Source organism: Neovison vison, chromosome 1 (assembly GCF_020171115.1).
Source record: "Neovison vison isolate M4711 chromosome 1, ASM_NN_V1, whole genome shotgun sequence".
In the NCBI taxonomy this organism is placed as follows: Eukaryota; Metazoa; Chordata; class Mammalia; order Carnivora; family Mustelidae; genus Neogale; species Neogale vison.
This window is the reverse complement of record NC_058091.1, coordinates 62,746,221-62,766,097: the sequence shown is the minus strand read 5'-3', so window position 1 is coordinate 62,766,097 and position 19,877 is coordinate 62,746,221. Positions and strand designations below refer to the sequence as shown.

General features: G+C 38.8%; 1 protein-coding gene across 1 annotated transcript in view; it reads right to left on the bottom strand.

The window, feature by feature from the left end:
* Positions 1-19,877, bottom strand: part of TXLNB (taxilin beta) — a 65,074-nt gene that overhangs the window by 40,148 nt on the left and 5,049 nt on the right. The window contains exons 3-4 of the mRNA XM_044236641.1: positions 13,962-14,053; positions 7,623-7,793 (exon numbers count right to left, since the gene is read on the bottom strand). Coding sequence (XP_044092576.1) covers positions 7,623-7,793; positions 13,962-14,053 — 263 coding nt within the window. The remainder of the gene's footprint in view (positions 1-7,622; positions 7,794-13,961; positions 14,054-19,877) is intronic.

The following is a 19,877-nucleotide window of genomic DNA, read 5'->3' as shown; positions in this document are numbered from 1 at the left end:
CAAAGGAATAGTGAAAAAGAAAGCCAAAGTTGATGGCATCACAATTCTGGACTTCAAGCTCTATTACAAAGCTGTCATCATCAAGACAGCATGGTACTGGCACAAAAACAGACACATAGATCAATGGAACAGAATAGAAAGCCCAGAAATAGACCCTCAACTCTATGGTCAACTAATCTTCGACAAAGCAGGAAAGAATGTCCAATGGAAAAAAGACAGCCTCTTCAATAAATGATGTTGGGAAAATCGGACAGCCACATGCAGAAAAATGAAATTGGACCATTTCCTTACACCACACACGAAAATAGACTCAAAATGGATGAAGGACCTCAGTGTGAGAAAGGAATCCATCCAAATCCTTGAGGAGAACACAGGCAGCAACCTCTTCGACCTCAGCCACAGCAACATCTTCCTAGGAATATCGCCAAAGGCAAGGGAAGCAAGGGAAAAAATGAACTATTGGGATTTCATCAAGATCAAAAGCTTTTGCACAGCAAAGGAAACAGTGAACAAAACCAAAAGACATCTGACAGAATGGGAGAAGATATTTGCAAACGACATATCAGATAAAGGACTAGTGTCCAAAATCTATAAAGAACTTAGCAAACTCAACACCCAAAGAACAAATAATCCAATCAAGAAATGGGCAGAGGACATGAACAGACATTTCTGCAATGAAGACATCCAGATGGCCAACAGACACATGAAAAAGTGCTCCATATCACTCGGCATCAGGGAAATACAAATCAAAACCACAATGAGATATCACCTCTCACCAGTCAGAATGGCTAAAATCAACAAGTCAGGAATGACAGATGCTGGCGAGGATGTGGAGAAAGGGGAGCCCTCCTACACTGTTGGTGGGAATGCAAGCTGGTGCAACCACTCTGGAAAACAGCATGGATGTTCCTCAAAATGTTGAAAATAGAACTGCCCTATGACCCAGCAATTGCACTACTGGGTATTTACCCTAAAGATACAAACGTAGTGATCCGAAGGGGCACGTGCACCTGAACGTTTATGGCAGCAATGTCCACAATAGCCAAACTATGGAAAGAACCTAGATGTCCATCAACAGATGAATGGATAAAGAAGAAGTGGTATAAATACACAATGGAATACTATGCAGCCATCAAAAGAAATGAAATCTTGCCATTTGTGACAATGTGGATGGAACTAGAGCGTATCATGCTTAGTGAAATAAGACAAGCGGAGAAAGACAACTATCATATGATCTCTCTGATATGAGGAAGTGGTGATGCAACATGGGGGCTTAAGCGGGTAGGAGAAGATTAAATGAAACAAGAGGGGATTGGGAGGGAGACAAACCATAAGTGACTTTTAATCTCACAAAACAAACTGAGGTCTGCTGGGGGTAGGGGGGTTGGGAGAAGGGGGTGGGGTTATGGACATTGGGGAGGGTATGTGCTTTGGTGAGTGCTGTGAAGTATGTAAACCTGGCGATTCAAGACCTGTACCCCTGGGGATAAAAATATATGTTTATAAAAAATAAAAAATTAAAAAAAATACCAATATCGAAGAAAAAAAAAGAACTTCTCAAACTCAACACACACAAAACAGATAATCATATAAAAAATGGGCAGAAGATATGAACAGACACTTCTCCAATGAAGACATACAAATGGCTATCAGACACATGAAAAAATGTTTATCATCACTAGCCATTAGGGAGATTCAAATTAAAACCACATTGAGATACCACCTTACACCAGTTAGAATGGCCAAAATTAGCAAGACAGGAAACAACGTGTGTTGGAGAGGATGTGGAGAAAGGGGAGCCCTCTTAACTATTGGTGGGAATACAAGTTGGTGCAGCCACTTTGGAAAACAGTGTGGAGATTCCTCAGGAAATTAAAAAGAGAGCTTCCTTATGACCCTGCTTTTGCACTACTGGGTATTTACCCCAAAGATACAGGTGTAGTGAAAAGAAGGGCCATCTGTACCCCAATGTTTATAGCAGCATTGGCCACGGTTGCCAAATTTTGCCAAACTGAAAGAACCAAGATGCCCTTCAACGGACGAATGGATAAGGAAGATGTGGTCCATATACATTATGGAATATTATGCCTCCATCAGAAAGGAAGAATACCCAACTTTTGTAGCAACATGGACAGGACTGGAAGAGATGATGCTGAGTGAAATAAGTCAAGCAGAGAGAGTCAATTATCATATGGTTTCACTTATTTGTGGAGCATAAGAAATAACATGGAGGACATGGGGAGATGGAGAGAAGAAGGAAGTTGAGGGAAATTGGAAGGGGACGTGAACCATGAGAGACTATGGACTCTGAAAAACAACCTGAGGGTTTTGAAGGGGCAGGAGGTGGGAGGTTGGGGGAACCAGGTGGTGAGTATTAAGGAGGGCACGTATTGCATGGAGCACTGGGTATGGTACAAAAACAATGAATACTGTTACGGTGAAAAGAAATTTAAAAAAAAATGCAGGAAAAAAAAAAGAAGAAGAAGAAGTCAATAGGTTCCTAGCTGTAGAACTATAGACCATGATCTGAATGCCATTTGCATTTATAACTATTGCATCCATGAATGAATGAGTAAATGAAAGAAACACCTCAGGATAATCCGCAAGTTTGAGCTTGTCACTGGCAACTGGCTACAGAAAGAAGGTGTGGGTGTTAAGATGGTTTAAACACAGGCCAAACCATTATAGTGCTGAATCCTGGCTCACAAAGTAGCATTTTGCATTTCACAGTACACCGTTTCTCATTGAAAGAAAAAAATCTAGTGAAATCTTATAAAATTTGACTCTTTTGGGAAAGAATTTGTAATCATTTGGATGATGTCAGAGAAAAAAATTTCCTTATCAAGTACATTATTCAAAATGGAAATTAATAACGCAAATAAGATTGAAGGGAAAAATCTGAAATTACTAAGGAAACAGACTGTGCAAGTAGCACTGTGCATCTTAGAACTGGTGCTGTGCCTGGCACACCATTCGTAGATATCCAGTGATGCTCATTCAGTGAATCAGTAAGTTATTAATTTACAGACAGGCATGAGTCACATGGACTAGGTGAGTCTTATAGTCCTTTCCATGTTAAAATTCTATGATACTCTGATAACAAATCCTACTTATTTACTAAAATCATATTCCCCAAAACACTTACCCATCTCTAACTAGCCAGTTCTTTTTCAGTAGTTCGAAGATCACATTTATTGCTTCAAATATATGAGTATTTTATTGAAATAAACCCATGTCTCAGACTTCCATTTGTCTCTTTTTACATGATCCTAAATTGTGAGCTTTTGTGTTTTTTTTTTAATTTACTGAAGAATCAGTTTTAATAAAGAATAGTAATAGTTGCTATTTGTCTGTGTGTGTGTGTGTGTGTGTGTGTGTGTGTGTGTGTAAAAGTCTGGCATGCATTCTTTTTCTATATCTTCCCAAGTTCCTAACACATGGATTTTAGATGCAGATATACTTAGGTTTACTAGTATGGCCAAGGAAGCTCATACTGCTTTGACACTTCTATGCATAATAAGTATAAGGCATGGACAAAATGCAAGAAATAACTATTTAAAAACACTGGAAAACTGGGGTGCCTGGGTAGCTCAGTGGGTTAAAGCCTCTGCCTTCGGCTCAGGTCATGATCTCAGGGTCCTGGGATCGAGCCCCGCATTGGGCTCTCTCTCCTCAGTGGGGAGCCTGCTTCCTCCTCTCTCTCTGCCTGCCTCTCTGCCTACCTGTGATCTCTCTCTGTCAAATAAATAAATAAAATCTTTAAAAAAAAAAACACTGGAGAACTGGAGATAGAGTCAGGCAAAATCTAGAGGGAAGCTAACACCTATAAATAGGGAATGGTATACTCTAAGGTTCTCTCTCTCTTTTTCTAGCTTGTATCTTGAATGCAGACTGAAATTAGCATCTGCATGGGATGGGTAAAACTCTCACAGAAAACCTACCTACCATTTTTCCTATGTGAAGAATGAAGCACTCTGGGCAGCTATAGCTCCTGGAAGATGACGGGAGAGTCCCAAAAAAGAGAGTGAGAGAAAGAGAGAAAAAGAAAAAGAACCCTAAATTCTGTGAATAAATTCTGCTCAAATTTTTGGCTGACCCTGAAACACACATGTGCAGGTTAGACTCAAAGCAGCCTAATGAGAAAAAAAGAAATGAACTGAGTTTGAGCTGCTGCCCAAGAGAGGGAATTTGTAATTTGACTCTAATCAAGTTAAATGCCTGCTTAAAAAGAATGACAACAACATTCTCAGGGAGTGTAATGGTATAGTTGTAGTACAGTTGCTCCACAACACAACAGCTGCAACATCCAGGATACAGTCTAGAATGACTAGATGTATGAAGAGTTAAGAAAATGTGGCCCATTCTTATAAGGAAAGATAATAAGAGGAAGCCTATTTCATAGTGACCCAGATGTGGAATTAGCAAATGAGAATTTAAAAACAGGTATTATAAGTATGCTTAATAACTATAAAGGAAAATACTATCTTAATGAATGAAAAGATTGGAAATCTCAAGAGAGGAAAAAAAAATCTGTAAGAAAGAACCAAATGGAAATTCTGGAGTTAAAGCAGCAAAATATGAAATTTTCAGATCACTGGGTAGACTTAGAGGAGAATGGAGATGACAGAGAAAAGAATCAGTGAGTGTCATTCTAGACCAATATAAATGATCTAATCTGAAGATAGAAGAAAGAAGATTGGTGAAAAACATACAAGAGACTGAAGGACTTGTGGGACAATAGGAAAAGGTCTAACGGGGTGCCTGGGTGGCTCAGGTCATGATCCCTTTATAAATGTAATGCATATGACAATAATAGTTTGAAGGGGGGGCAGTAAATGGACCTATTTAGGTCGCAGTGTTTCTCTGCATTATATAAAGTGAGACACTATTAGCTCTAGCTAGACTGGAAAGTTACAAATGTTTAAGTAATCACAGACCAACTACTGAAAATACAAAGAAGTATAACTTGAAATCCAAGAGATAAATTAGTATGGAAATTTTTTTTTAAAGATTTATTTATTTATTTATTTGACAGAGAGAAATCACAAGTAGATGGAGAGGCAGGCAGAGAGAGAGAGAGGGAAGCAGGCTCCCTGCTGAGCAGAGAGCCCAATGTGGGACTCGATCCCAGGACCCTGAGATCATGACCTGAGCCGAAGGCAGCGGCTTAACCCACTGAGCCACCTAGGCGCCCCAGTATGGAATCTTTAAAATATTCAAATAATCCAAAAGAAGTTGGGAAAAAAAAATAGAGGACCAGAAAACAGAGAGGGCAAATAGTGAATAAATAATAAAATAGTAGAAGCCTATCTAACCACACTAATAATTACACTGTATGTTAATGGAGTAGTACTCTAACAGATATCATAAGAATGAAAATAAACAAGATCTAACTATATTCTGTCTATAAGAGGTTCACTTTATATATAAAGGCGAGGTTTGGAAATAAGGATGGAAGGAGATACACCATGCAAACAGCATGGGTGGTTCAGTGGTAGAATTCTCGCCTGCCACCATGCAAACAGTAAGAGTAAGAAAACTGGAGGGGCTTTACTGATATCAGTTAATGTAGACATCAAGAAAAAGATCATTACTGAAGGACATTTCACAGCGATTAAACAATTTATCAAGGAGACAGAACAATCACAAATGTCAAATTAATACTTCAAAATACATGAAGCAAACAGTTACATAATTAAAAGGAGAAGTAGACAGTTTCCCAATTATACTAGGAGATTTTAATTATATTAGGAGATTTTCTTAGTAATTGATAGAACAACTGGACAAAAATTCAGTAAAAACCTAAATGATCTAAGGCTAATTGTTGCTTTTGCAAAATTATACCTGACATTTGAAGAACATACCTTCTTTCCAAGTGTGTATAGTATGTTCATTGAGAGATCATATATCATGGGCCATAAAAATTAAGCAACACTTCTAAATAATCCATGGGTCAAAGAAAAACTGAGGAGGGAACTCGGAAAATATTTTGAATCTGAAGCCTGATTTTGATACTTAATATATGCATGACCTTGGGACAACTGATTTAGATTGCCAAGTCTCAGTTTATTCAGCAACAAGATGGAGCTATTAATATTAACCCTTGCAAGGTTGTTGTGAAGATCAAATAAAACAACATAGGTAAGGCACTTAGCACATGTTCTAGTGTAATAATGATACTTAATTTCATTGCCAGTAACTGGAGGCCATTAGTGAGGGTGTGTGGCTATATGTATCGGGTCTCCTTAACTTCCATCATTCTGTCTTTGAATGCTACTCAAAGAGCCCAAGCCACATGATCCCATCTTTTAATTAAGTAATTATTTAATTACTTTTAGAAGGGGGAGGGGCAGCAGGAGAGAGAAAATCTTAAGTAGGCTCCCCGCCCAGCCTGTAGCCCAACATCGGGCTGGATCTCATGACCCTGAACTCACCACCTGAGTCAAAGTCAAGAGTTAACCAATGGATCCACCTAGGCATCCTATCCCATTCTTCAAATATCCTTGTTGATAACCTTTCTACTCTTATCTGATTTAATTTTTATCTCCTTACAATATAACACTACTTATGTAAACACACAGTGCTATTTACTTGAATATGTATCTCAAGTACAGAATAATGCTCTCATCCCCAGGCCCCCATTTAACCTGCATTTCTGACTGCCCCCAGAGCAATGACTGAATAGACGCCAGATGCCCTTCTCCTACAACTTATGATCTAAGGGTTATAGTTTACCAGGCTGGCCTTCCATTTCCCAGATATCAGAAACCGATCTGGAATATGAAGAGCCATGATTCTCTTCTAGTTTTTTTCCCAACCCTGTTGTGCAGACTCAGCAGTGATCTTAATCTCTTGCTTCTTAAAGGATCGCCTTCTAAATGCATGTAATAATAACTATCTCATGGAAATGTTGGTGTCTAATTAATTATTGTTTGTCAAAACATTTAAGATCTTCAACTGGAAAGGGGATTGTGGATGCCTGTAGTATTATCTTGGAGAGCCCTGATTCTTGCTTCATTGAATGGAGCTAGTGTCTATATGTAATCAAATTAGGCACACTGCTACAGTCTTATGCTGTAATTAATGAAATCCATGCAGACTGAATGAAGTGATCAGTCCATTATCTTTAGATTGAATAATTAAGTCTGAAGAGCTTCAGTGGTTTTCCAAGTAGCTTCTTTTTCAGCTGACTTTTGACTTTTTGGCTCTCAATCTTGCTGTTTAATGTCAGTTAGCTTTATGTCAATTTTTCTCGTGTCCTGCAGATTTCATTATAATACAAAAACTGTTGTATTTTTATAAATTTGTATTTTAAACAGTAGAGCTGAGTCTTACCTTAAATAATAAAACAAACTTGAAGTAATAAAAAAGTAAGGGGGATGGCACACATTTTATTGGGAGCCTGCTCTGGGTCAGCACCCTATGTATATGACCTCATTTAATTTTTCCCTGACCACACAGTAATATAATATAATCCCCATTTTAAGGATGAGAAAATAGCCTTGGGGAGTTAAAATAACTTATTATAAGTCAGAAACTCATGCTCTTTCCATGAGTGGGAGAAGCCTGTGTCTATGCAGCATGCCAAAAAGTGTGTTTTTCAGAGCGGTGGTGATACATACCTTCAGTGTCTTGTTGTGTCTCTGCAACTCCCGGCATAGACTCTCCAGTTTGCTCCTTGCGAGGACAGCTCTGCTATGCTCGCTTTGTAACTGGTCCTTTTCCTTTTGGATTTGTACCTGTTTCTTTTGTAAGAGCTTTAACTTCTTTTGCTCAGTGCGGTGTTCGTCCAGCTAGACACAAGGGGTGCAAACATGAAAGAAAATGGCAGGAATCGCTTTTGAGTTGACAGAAAAGCAGCAAAAGAGGAAATACCTAAAGACCACTCTGTGGTCGTTGGAAACATTTTTTTTGTTGTTGTTATCATGGCCAACCCTCTGCAGTCAAATAAATCTCATAAATGGGACTTTGCGATACTTGTAGATACAGCTTTTAGAACATATCTTTTATAGCTTTTCCCTTATCATTATAACAATCCCTTCTTACTCTGATCTTCTTTTTGCTCTTCAGAAATCATTTCCTTTCTCTTGAGTCTCTCCAGTGCCACTGGTCAATAGGGAAGGGCACATCTTGGAATCTGTAGGCTCTCAGAATTCATGATAATGTCTTGTCTTGGTGCAGTGGTCCACAGTGTGTCTGCTTGGTGTATATTTGGTCTCACAATTCTTTCTCAAAACAAACTTAGAGCAATTTTTTTTTTTAATAAGAAAGCACAAAACAGCTTCCTGGTAAAATGGAAGATGAAGTCTGTGGTTTGTGAAACAGGGGGAGAAGAGAAAAGACCTCTCAACTACCCAGCATCGGCAATTTCCCCTCAACTTCAGAAGTAGAAGCTGCACAGTTCAACAGCATGAATGGCAAGTATCCTTAACATGCCCTGCCCTCCGACCACCCTACCTCCACCCTCCATGCTTATGGCCAACACATCATGACATGCGTGCTTTTGTCAACCTTAGCTGGGGTCTCTTCTCACACTCCTCCAGCAGCTACCACAAAGTATTAGGATTGACATGGAAAATGAAGCCCGCGTGCCATGGGATGTTCCATCTTGGGGTGCTGTACTTCTGGGATAGAGTTGCAAGATAAAATGTGCGACATCCAGTTACATTTGAATTTCAAATAATTAAGAAATTAAATTTTAGTAAAAGCATATAAAAAATATCGCATTGGACACTTTTAGTGAAAAAAAAAATTATTTATCTGAAACGCAAATGTAACTGGGTGTCCTGTATTTTCGTTTGCTGAATTTGGCAATGTTGAATGGAATTCTAGTTCCAGTAAGGGGAGTTTGGGGATCAATCAATCAATCCACCCGAGACAGCACACTCCAGGCATGTTGATCTCAGGTGGACAGTCAGTGAGGCTGTCTGCAAAGATGGCTCTTCGTCCAGAGCCTTTGCTTTGCTGGACTCAGTTCCCTGAGTGCCCGAATGATGCTTAATCCAGGAGGGTGTTTGTCCTGATTATGACCTTATTGGCTCAAGGGGAGGAAAAGCCTTGAGAGACTGTTGGGGCTTTTGGACCCCAGGTGTTCCTTGTGCCCTCAAGAGCCTGATGCAAGCGATGACACACATGATATGAACACTCATGTATGCCTCGTTTCCATGTCTTCAAAAAGTATTTGTTCTTTTTGAACTAGCCAAACAAGACTGTCACATTCTCTTCAATTCACATCTTATATCTTTCTCCCTTCCTCCTGCCACACAGTGATCATTGCTGGAGTAAGCTGGGGATATTCATACATGGTATTCTAGCATCACATTTATGGGCAATTTTTATTTATTAGTGAGAATAGCATCAGGAAAAATTGAACCCATATTGCTATAAACATTGATTGAAATTGATTTCCTTCTTGAGATTCAATTGGACAATCATTGGTATTTTATTATATGCTTCTTGTGCTAACCTCCTGTTAATAGGACGGATGAGTTTTTTCATTTTGGACCATAGTTATATTTGTGCTTATATTTGGATTTTTTTCCTTTTCTTTTCTTTCTCTTTCTTTCTTTCTTTTTTTTTTTTTTTTTAGAGAGAAAATTTGGGGGAACAGGCAGAGGAAGAGGGAGAGAGAGAATTTCAGGCAGACTCCCTACTGGGCACAGAGCTCCAGGCACAGTTCCATCTCATGACCCTGAGATCATGACCTGAGCAAAAATCAAGAGTTGGATGCTTGACCCACTGAGTCACCCAGGTGCCTCCCCTCTTTTGTATTTCAATATTTTTAATTAAATTTTTTTTATTTTTAAATTTTTTTTATTTTTTATTTTATTTTATTTTTTTAAAGATTTGATTTATTTATTTGACAGACAGAGATCACAAGTAGGCAGAAAGGCAGGCAGAGAGTGAGAGGAGGAAGCAAGCTCCCTGTGGAATATAAAGCCCGATGCGGGGCTTGATCCCAAGACCCCGGGATCAAGACCTGAGCCGAAGGCAGAGGCTTTAACCCACTGAGCCACCCAGGTACCCCTAAAAAATTTTTTTAGAGAGAGAGTATATCTGGATTTTGAATGACCTATTATCTCTTTCTGAAATTTACATATTGTTACATATTCTGAAATTTACATATTGATTTAGACTTTGGGCCACGTAATTTCTTGTTGTGGGGGGCTATCTTGGGCATTGCAGGCTCTTTAGCCACATCCTTGTCCCCAGCCTACTGGATGCCAGTATCACCCCCTACAATCGTAGCATTCATAACATCTCCAGACAGACATCGACTACTGCACCTGGTGGGGGAGCACTGCCCCATATGGATTTACCTGAGCACCAGGAGGAGGATACCCTACGTGGGTTTCGTAAGTTGGAAGAGATGACTGCACTTGCTTATCAACCAGGTAATGTTCTAGTTTTATTGCAAAATTATATACCTTTGACATTTAGCTAGGTCTCTCTTGAATGCTCTAAATAAAAACCCTTAACTTTCTGACAATTTTTTAAAGCCTGTGGCTAATTTTATTCAAATACTTCAGACTTGTGAATACATATATGGTTTTTTTTTAAGATTTTATTTATTTATATGACAGTTGGAGATCACAAGTAGGCAGAGAGGCAGAGAGAGAGAGAGGTGGAAGCAGGCTCCCCACTGAGCAGAGAGCCCCATGTAGGACTTGATCCCAGGACCCTGGAATCCCGACCCGAGCCAAAGGCAGAGGCTTTAATCCATTGAGCCACCCAGGTGCCCCCATATATGGTTTCTTAATGAATGAAAATGAACATATGGCAACCAAATCAACTTCAGTCAGATTTCTTCCTGGCTTAGTGATTTAATGATGCAATTAGACATCACAGTGCTTCTATACTATTGTGACAGGCATATTAGATTTTTATCTGCTATTTTTCTTGCTCTCCCTTTTTTATTAAGTTAAAAATAAATTAATGCCAATTATTAAATCAGAATAGTATTAGTGATTTGTTGTAACTACATTAAAACTGAGGACACTTAGAAAAAGTACTTCTTCCAGATACCATGTGGTATCTTTTTAAATAAATGTATCCTTATTTGTTAATGAAAACAATAGTAGGTGATATTATAGGATTCAGAATCTGGAAAGGTGAGTGAGCTAGAGTGGTAGTTTGATTCACAGCTTTGAATTTGATGATTTATTCTATGTTAACACTTACATGTCAGACACATTTTATATTAATATCCAAATCAGTGAGCAATGAAATGGGTTTTTGTCTCCAAGTAAAAGATTGAAATTATTCACAATTTTTCCTTTCTGAAAAGGAAATTTAATGGGTTTTTGGCCAATTTTCTCCTATTCATTTTTTCTAGAATGACCTTTTGGATTTTAAAGTTTATTATAGGACATGATATAAATGCCATTGTACAGTAAGTGAGACTTGAGTTGAGCAGGCTCTCTGGAAAGATCACCTTCATCGGGTGACTCCTGACTGGGAAGGTGAGTAGGTAGAGGAAGTTCCTAGGGTGAACAGCTGTGGCTCAGGAAGAGAATCTCAGGCAGACAGGACAAGTGATGCTTCTCTGATGTGCTGCTGAGGGCTGCAGCCCCTCCCACAGCTTCCCATATGGCTGGAACGCTGCCCAGTCTAGTCAAGTATGGAGCATGGCACTAGAAATATGAATGGCTTTGGTAAAAGGAGGTAAATCAGAGGAGCAAAGGGAAAACGATATGGGAAAGTACCAAAGAGATCAAGGATGGACCCAGAAAGGGGGCCTTATTTTGGGGAAAAATATTTTTGAAACCAAACTTATTGTATGGCATTGAAACTGCTCATGGATGGTTAATAGCTAATGTTAAACAAGCTGTGATAAAAACAAATTGAAACACTTGATACTCATTTTATAAATTTTTGCCATTCTTTTGGAAACTACTATGACCATTTAAAAAACACCTGAAAAACCAAAAGGCATTCATGTAGTTTGATTCAGTAATCCCAATTCTGGATTGGGATCATGGATCATAAAACGAAGGAGAAGGAACAGATCTAATGCATGACGATGTGTAGTGCAGCAGTATTTGGTAAAGTAAACAGTAGAAGGAATCCAGTGTCCCCAAATCAGAGAACCAGGAGATAATGGCCACTCCATGGAGAATGACACAACTATTACAAAATATAATTATAAAGACTCTAAACTGCATGGGAGATTGTCCATTGTATAAGTCATCAAAACTGGATACCAAATCATGTATCAACCTTATAATAGTAATTGTTATAAAAATTATATCTTCTTCTATAGCAGAACTGGGAATGAAGACAGATAAAGTTTGTGTTTTAGGTTATGGGATTAGTGATATATTTGCTTGTGTCTGCAGCTTTTCTCATATCATCATGATATGGGGTTTACATGATTAAAAAATAATTAAAAATTGTTGGCATAGTTAAACAACCAGCCACTGACTCAGGGTTTCGGAGTCCCTATGGGCTTATTGCAGGACTGTTCAGCCCAAGAAGATGAGGCAAGGTGACAGAAGAAAGGGAGGAACATAACCGCAGGACGGGAGTTAGAAAAAGAAAGAAAACAAGTCACTTGTTAAACTCCAGTCCATCAATAGGGTTAAGATGAGGGGGTTGTGTGCCTGAAGTTCATTCAGTTTTGGAGGCTTTCTTTTAAAAACAAAGCACACAGAAACAACCCTCAAAATTAAGAAAAGAGAATTGCATCCAGAGCCTCAGAGGGGCCCATGCTCGTGAGAGGCTCTGAACCAAACTTCATTAGCTGCAAGGTAGATCTGCCTTCAGCCTGCCGCTTGGAGGAAGTGTTTTGCTCTGTGGACGTAGTGTCATTCTCCTGTCACTGCTTGTCCAAAAGACATAAGTGAGTGAAAATATTTTTTTAAAGAAAGAAAATACCTTTTTTATTAAATAAAGAAAATATTTTTTTAAAGGCAACCAGAGGGATGCCTGGGTGGCTCAGTCTGTTAAGTGTCTGCCTTTGACTCAGATCATGATCCCAGCATGCTGGCATCGAGCCCTGCCTTGGGTTCCCTGCTCTTTGGGTAGCCTGCTTCTCCCTCTGCCCCTTCCCCTGCTTGTGCTCTCTCTCTCTCTCTCTGACAAATAAATAAATAAAATCTTAAAACAAAAAAAGGAAGCCAATGGGAAGGAGGAGCACACTGGATAGCGTCATGTGAGAGGATGTCACATCCCTGTGGAGGGTCGCACACCTTGGGGAGTAGTGCCCAGACCTCAAATGGCACTCCTCTCACAGAGAGGTTGGTTTCACTGAACCCTCCTCTTTTTCCAAACTGACCCATTGGAAGAGTACTGGTGGGGAGGCAGTGCCCTTCACGGATTCTCTGATGTCTCTGAGCGGCTTCCCTGCCTCCCAATGGCCTTATTCAGAGGGACCCTGCCTGGGGAGGACCTAGAACTAGGCATAAAGCAACCCACATCAAACACTGCTACAGTGGGGTGGGGAGAAGAATGTAGATCAAAGAGGAAATATGAATGGTTGAATGACTGACTGACTGAATGAATAGAGTTTTCAAGCTCAAATGAAAAGGGGTCACAAGCTGAGGGTAGGAAAAACTCATCCCTCTGCCTTCCTGAGGGGGCTCCTCAAAATACCTAGGCACAAGAACTGAATGAAAGTTTGCCTTTAGGTAGAGTATATTTCTGTGTTCTTACAAACCCTAAAAGAACTTTAAAATATCTGCAATTTTCAATGATCTCTAATTCTCTCTTCTGTTCCCCAAATTATACATATAATTGAAGGCTAGACTCCAATAGACTCCAGCGCTATCCTCTTTCTTGGTTGTGCTGTTTTTCCTCAGTTTTTCTCTCTCTCTTTTTTTTAAATTCTGCTTTTATGGATTCTCGCTTTGGCTTGTGTGAGGTAACCAGCTATGTCTCTAATGAGGTCCCCGAAAAATGAATGGCCTTTTCTCAGCTCCAACCAGGGCCTGAACCTCTTTGACACAAAGAGCTCATCTTACCAATTCAGCATACTTCTTGAATAAAAAATCCAATTTTTCTTCAGGTGTTTGCAGCTTGTTCAGATTTTGCATCAACACATTGGCTTCTTTGCCTTTAAAGAAAACAAAACCCATCAAGACATTTAGAAAAACGTTTTGAAAATATTCAAAAGAATAAAAAATGCTGACTTTGTATAAGTCACCTGTTTTCCCTCATTGGTTAATTTAAAAAAAAAGAGGCAGAGCAGCCAATCAAAACTTCTGATGCCCACCGAACTGCCCGCATTGATGCGTGCGGTTCTAGACTTCCAGTCCAAAGCACAGAGTCTGGACAGTTTCGTCTGCCATTTTTGGGTTTTGTTTTTTGCTTTCAGTACTTTTTTTCTCTCTTTTGGGGGGTAACCAGTTGTCTTGTTTTTCTGTGTGAATGCATTCTGTGAGGTTTGGATGAGAATGTTCCACTCATATTTCCTACGTAGCAGAGAATTAAATCAACATAGAAGGAAAACCAAGTTAAAACTTGGAGGGCCTTATCCACAGGCCTTTTTGGGTCTCTTGTGATAATGGGTTCAGCCTTCCTGGCCCTTCCTTCCTCCCACCCAGGCTTAATCTTTGTTGACAGTCTCCTTTTCTGATCCCACTTGGAGTTTATGCTACATTTTAAGACTCATCTGTTCGTGATTATTTGATGGTGAATCTCAGATTCTTCTCTTTCCTCATTGTTCTTCCCTTTGTCTTCTTCAGCTCAGCCTCCCCATTTGCCTTTCTGTGGGTCTGGAAATCTTGTTTTAAAGTAGCCATTGGGCTGAGTGTTGGAAGGGAGGAGAGGGACCCTGGGGCCTGCATGTACCCCTGATGCTGTCTTTTCCAAATTGTCTGATCAAGGTGGAACAGAGTGACAGCCAGTCTGTCTACTTAGAATAGGAAGGTCAATCCACACAGTAGAGGCCATGTTTCCTGATGTAAATCTATGTGAGAATATTAACAACTTTGACAACCTTTCCCTAAGAACAGGCATTTCCCTTTTGCTAGAGTATTTGCTTTTATCCTGGAGAGGCATGAAACTAAGCTTGCCAGATGAAATACAGGACATGAGACATGATTATACTAAAAAATTTTTGCATTGTTTACTGAAGTTCAAATTCTTCTTGGCATACTGTATTTTTATTTGCTATATCTGCTAACTCTAATGGCATCAAAGAATTTTAGGTCTAGAAGGACTTTAAAGAAGATTCAGACAAATGGTTAATTTTATAGATTAAACATCCAAGGCCCAGCGAAGTCCAAAGTTACATAATTAACACTGGCAGAGTCAAGGCTGGAATCCTAGGTTTGTCTACTTGCTCTAAATCACTTCATTCCCATGTGGAATTCGGATGCCAGGAAACTCAGAGAAATAAAAGGAAACTTTTTCTTAAAAAACATGACCTCATTGCTAACAGCTGGTTTTGTCCATCTCTGCCCAGTGAGTCAGTTCAGATTAGAGACATGGCCTAAGACGGGGAGAAGGTGGGTGTGAGAGGCATCCCACCAGCTTTCCAATTACAGGCCTGTGACATATCGAGCCAAGTTTAAACTGGTCATCACTGCTGCCCCATCTCCCCTGTGCCTGTGCTCAGAGTTAGTTCTTAAGCAACCAGGAGAGATGTGCATTGGTCGGGACATCCCTTCCCCATTGTCTTCAGTCTGGGAAAAGGGCCCCATGAAGACTGTTGTCCTGAGTGAGTGCCATCTATTAGAGGAAAGAGATTGCTGTGGATCAGATTTGGCCCAGAACCAAGATCACGTTTGGTCCATGGCAAGTTCTCAGTAAATGTTGGTAATAGTGGAACAAAGCAAAGCCAATATGTGCACATTAGTAGCAGGTGAATTAAATAAACACTGTCCTGAAGACAACTCTGTGATTGACTTTGTGAATGACAGATCTTACTCTCACCTCTGCCATTGAATATATGCTTAGGAAACCTCTCAGTGTGGTTATGGTCACATAAAACCATTATGTGTCTCATTTGAGGGAGATAGAAACATTTGAGTGAGTACAATAAGTCTCTTTTTCTCTCTACACCAAGTATCTTAACTTTTTATTTTCTTTAACCATGAGAAGAGGGTTTTGTTTTGGGCACCCTCATGGAGATCTTTCTGCTCTCACATCCTGTTATTTTGCCTAAAAGGTCAACATTCAGAAGCATCAATTTATCCTTCAAAAATGATTTTGCCCTTCAACAAAAACTACACAAATATCCAGGAACTTGGAGATAGGCATGCACAGAATGAATAAATTTGTGACTTCAGGGAGCTTAATTTTTAGGCTTTCATTGGTTTGCCAGACTAGAATGCTGTGTGGTATTATCATGGAGAAGAGAACTAGGAAAGGGATTGCTCATCTTCTATTAGAGGCTGTAATTACATTTCCACAGAAATGAGGTCATTTGGTGATAGTGTCAGACACGAGAGACAAACTGACTTTTTGTCAGAGACATTTTATTAGGAACGAGTGACTTGTCTTTCCCCCAGTGTGTCCTTCCAAAGCAGTGTGATTGTGAGATTAGTCATAAAAAACGTGAGGGACAGACCTGAAGTCCCCATTGAAAATGGTGAAGGCACACGAAGGGCATACGGCCCTCCCTCCACAAAACACTCAGTTGAGTAGTAAGTCTACAAGGGGGTAGGGCCACATGTGCAACAAGAACGGCTGTGTCACACATGGCTATGACCAAAGGCACAGTTGTAGGCCGAGGGAGTATTATACTACAAAGGAAAGATTTTTATATCAAAGAAATTAAAACACTTAAATTGAGATAATGAAGTCAGCTATATAAATGAGGATGGGAATGTTTCTTAAACTTTTGGCGTAGTGATAAGTTTATGCAGATTTGATAAGTGTTTAAACCCTGACTTTTCTCTACCAAAATTATCTTCTAGAAATTTGGGGCTAAAATTTGGTCTTGGACACACAAGTGTGTCTCTCTTCTCCCTCCCTGCTTTCTATGTGTTATGGCAGAATCTTAAAGCTAGAAAAGATCGTGAATATTCTGTTTCAAATGTTAGACCCAGATTCAAATTTCAATGTTAATTATGTTTTCTAACACAATTTAAAAATAGTGACTCTGTTACAAATAATTTATGAGTATCTATAGATATCTTTTGAGAGAAATAAGATTTGTGTATGTTGATTATAAGGACAGTGTATTTAAATTCACACTGGACTAAGGATAAGGACTAGACCCTGGGTTCTAGAACAGACTGTGTCACTGACTAGTTGACACAGTAACCCTTTTTATAGACTCTTCAACTCTCTAGGCCTAAATTTTCCTCTCTATAAAATTATTAAGTTGACTAAATGGGTTCTGAGTTTAGCATTTAAGATTTGTTGATTCCATGACTGGAATAAATTTAACCATTTTTAGCTTGATTTAGACGACAATAAAATTAACAATGTTTGGATGGTATATTTGTCTTTCCAAAATATTTTGGGGAAAAAAACAACAGACTTCTAAAACTTATCAGGATTCTCTTATCCCTCATTTTTACTTCTCATAGTCTGGTTTTTGTTTGTTTTGCTTGGTTTTAATGGCTTATCAGTTTTGAAAATACTGCCTACTCTGTATTTTCTAGTTACACTGTTTTTATTTGGCCAACATTTTATATCTTTTGTGTTTTAGTCACCTTGTTTTTTGTTTTTTTTTTTATGTACTTGGAACTTTTCCCTCTCACCCAGTTGGGGAGTGGACCTGGACTTCTTATTAGGTCAGTTGATATGTTTGAATTATTATTTCTTGACTCTAACTATAAAGAAAACTTTCTTAAAAGGAAAAAAAACCTTTAAGAGTCTAAAAATGAAGAGATTATTCCAGGGAAAACAAAATAAAACAAAACTTTATAATGAAAAAGAAAAATACCAGGAAGAACAGTAAGAAATGAATACATCTATTCCTAATTCTGATCAGAAGAAAGTGCTAATTACTTTGCTCAAGTTATATTCTTCTGTCCCAACTGACCTATTTCTTTAAATCTCTCTCTCTGTTTAGGACCTGGTCTAAAATCTAACTTCCCTGTGAATCTACTCATGAACCTTGCCATCTCTGTTGATTCCTCTTTTCCCTGAATTCTTCTGGTCTCCTACTATCTCTTCCAAAAGTTTAGCAGCTGTATTAAGGCAAGAGTTTATTCCCCTTTCGCAGTGAAACTAGAAATCAAGCTAAAAATGGAAGAAACAAATCATCTGGGAAAGTACCCCTTCTAAGGAAGAGTAAGCAAATGGCTTTCTAAAGACATTTTGGAATCCACCATCTTAGTCAAGCTCCTCAGTAGGTACAACTGAAAGTCATCTGTAACTGAAGGCAAAACCATTAACTGAGCTATGGTAAATGCTCCTTAACCAACATACCAATTAGTTTGTATGTATCTTCAGTCCTGCAATATTAGTGACTTCAGTTATGCCCCCTTGCTTCCTTTATGACTCATCTCACAATCACATCAACTAGTTGAGTAACCTTTTTTTTGTAGACTCTTAAACTCTCTAAGCTTCAATTTCCCTGTCTATAAAATTAGTGGGTTGACTAGATGTATTCTGAACTCAGACTGGACCTGTGGATCAGCTTTGTTTTCTTCCCAGGCTTATGCTTCAAACCTCTGATTTCCTATTCAATCGGTTATCAACCGGAATATCAGAAAGTATTTTATATTTTATCCTTGTTCTGTGCTTATTACTATGTGGTGCTTGTGCGGCTCACGTACTGTTGGCAGAGAAGTGATTAATAAGAATCTGTGAGTCTGGAGGTTGGGGTGGGAGAGGTGAGGGAGATACTTAAGACGTGTCAGTTACTTAAGATGTGTCTCTGTTTTTGTCTCTTTCAGTTCAGATGCCAAGGGGAAAGTGGCTCTATCCACTATAGAGATTTAAAAACATTCCTCTAACTGCTTTGGTGTACAGTGTGTTGATTGTGGGGAGCATATGAAATCTCTCAGGGAAAAACAAGTCCTGGGTACTTGGGTTGTAGAGACATTTCCCAAATAATCAAAGGTGTTCTGTGAAAGAAGGGTCTCTTTGGTCCAATTAGTCCAGAAAATATTGTAAACTATGCCCATCTATAGTGGAGATTTTCATTGTATATAGAAAAAGTCAAAGAATTGTAGCAGTAAGTAATCTTTAACTTTTTCTGAAATCTTAAATATGCCAAAGTATGTACTATGGAGAATTTTGGGTTAGAGAGCCAGAATATTTCATCATCTCAAAAATACCAATAAAGCAGATATTATCAGATAAACATGAAATAATGGAAGACTCATCTTTGATCAAGTAGCTAAGCAAAATCTAAGGATATATTTTCAGGTGCTGGTAAAATGATTTACTAAAATTCTATAAAAGGTACAAATAGATTCTAAAGAAGACCACCGTCAGCACTTCACATTTTCTTCAAAAGGGTGGAAGAAGAACTTTCTGAAACAGAAGAATCATTGTTTCTGCAGTCTATATCAAAATTGCCCCTGGTGCTTTGGTTCCACTCAAATCCTCCCAATTCTGAATTTCTGTGCTCAGGAACAGCATTATTCATAAATTCTGTATTTGGTTCTAACGCACAGTTAAGTTTGAAAACTACTGGTATGGAAGTCCGTTAAAGCTACTTACTTATAGGTAGCTGAAATCATGTTTAAAATGGTGGTTATATATTTCGATCAGCCTAAAAATGTTTAAGCCATAATGTAGCTGAAATGTTACAGTGCCTAGAAGAATATTCCAATGGTGTTCAGAGACACATGTAGTTAGGGTGGACACAAGTGGGCACTGGCTTCACAAACATTGGTTCTGATCAAACATTCAGTTGAAATCTGGTAACTTGGAGAGAGTGGTGGAATTAGAGTTGTGGAATGTTTTCTTTCTCTACAGTTCTTTTGATAATTGGGTAATTGGATCATCACTATAGATTTTGAAATAAC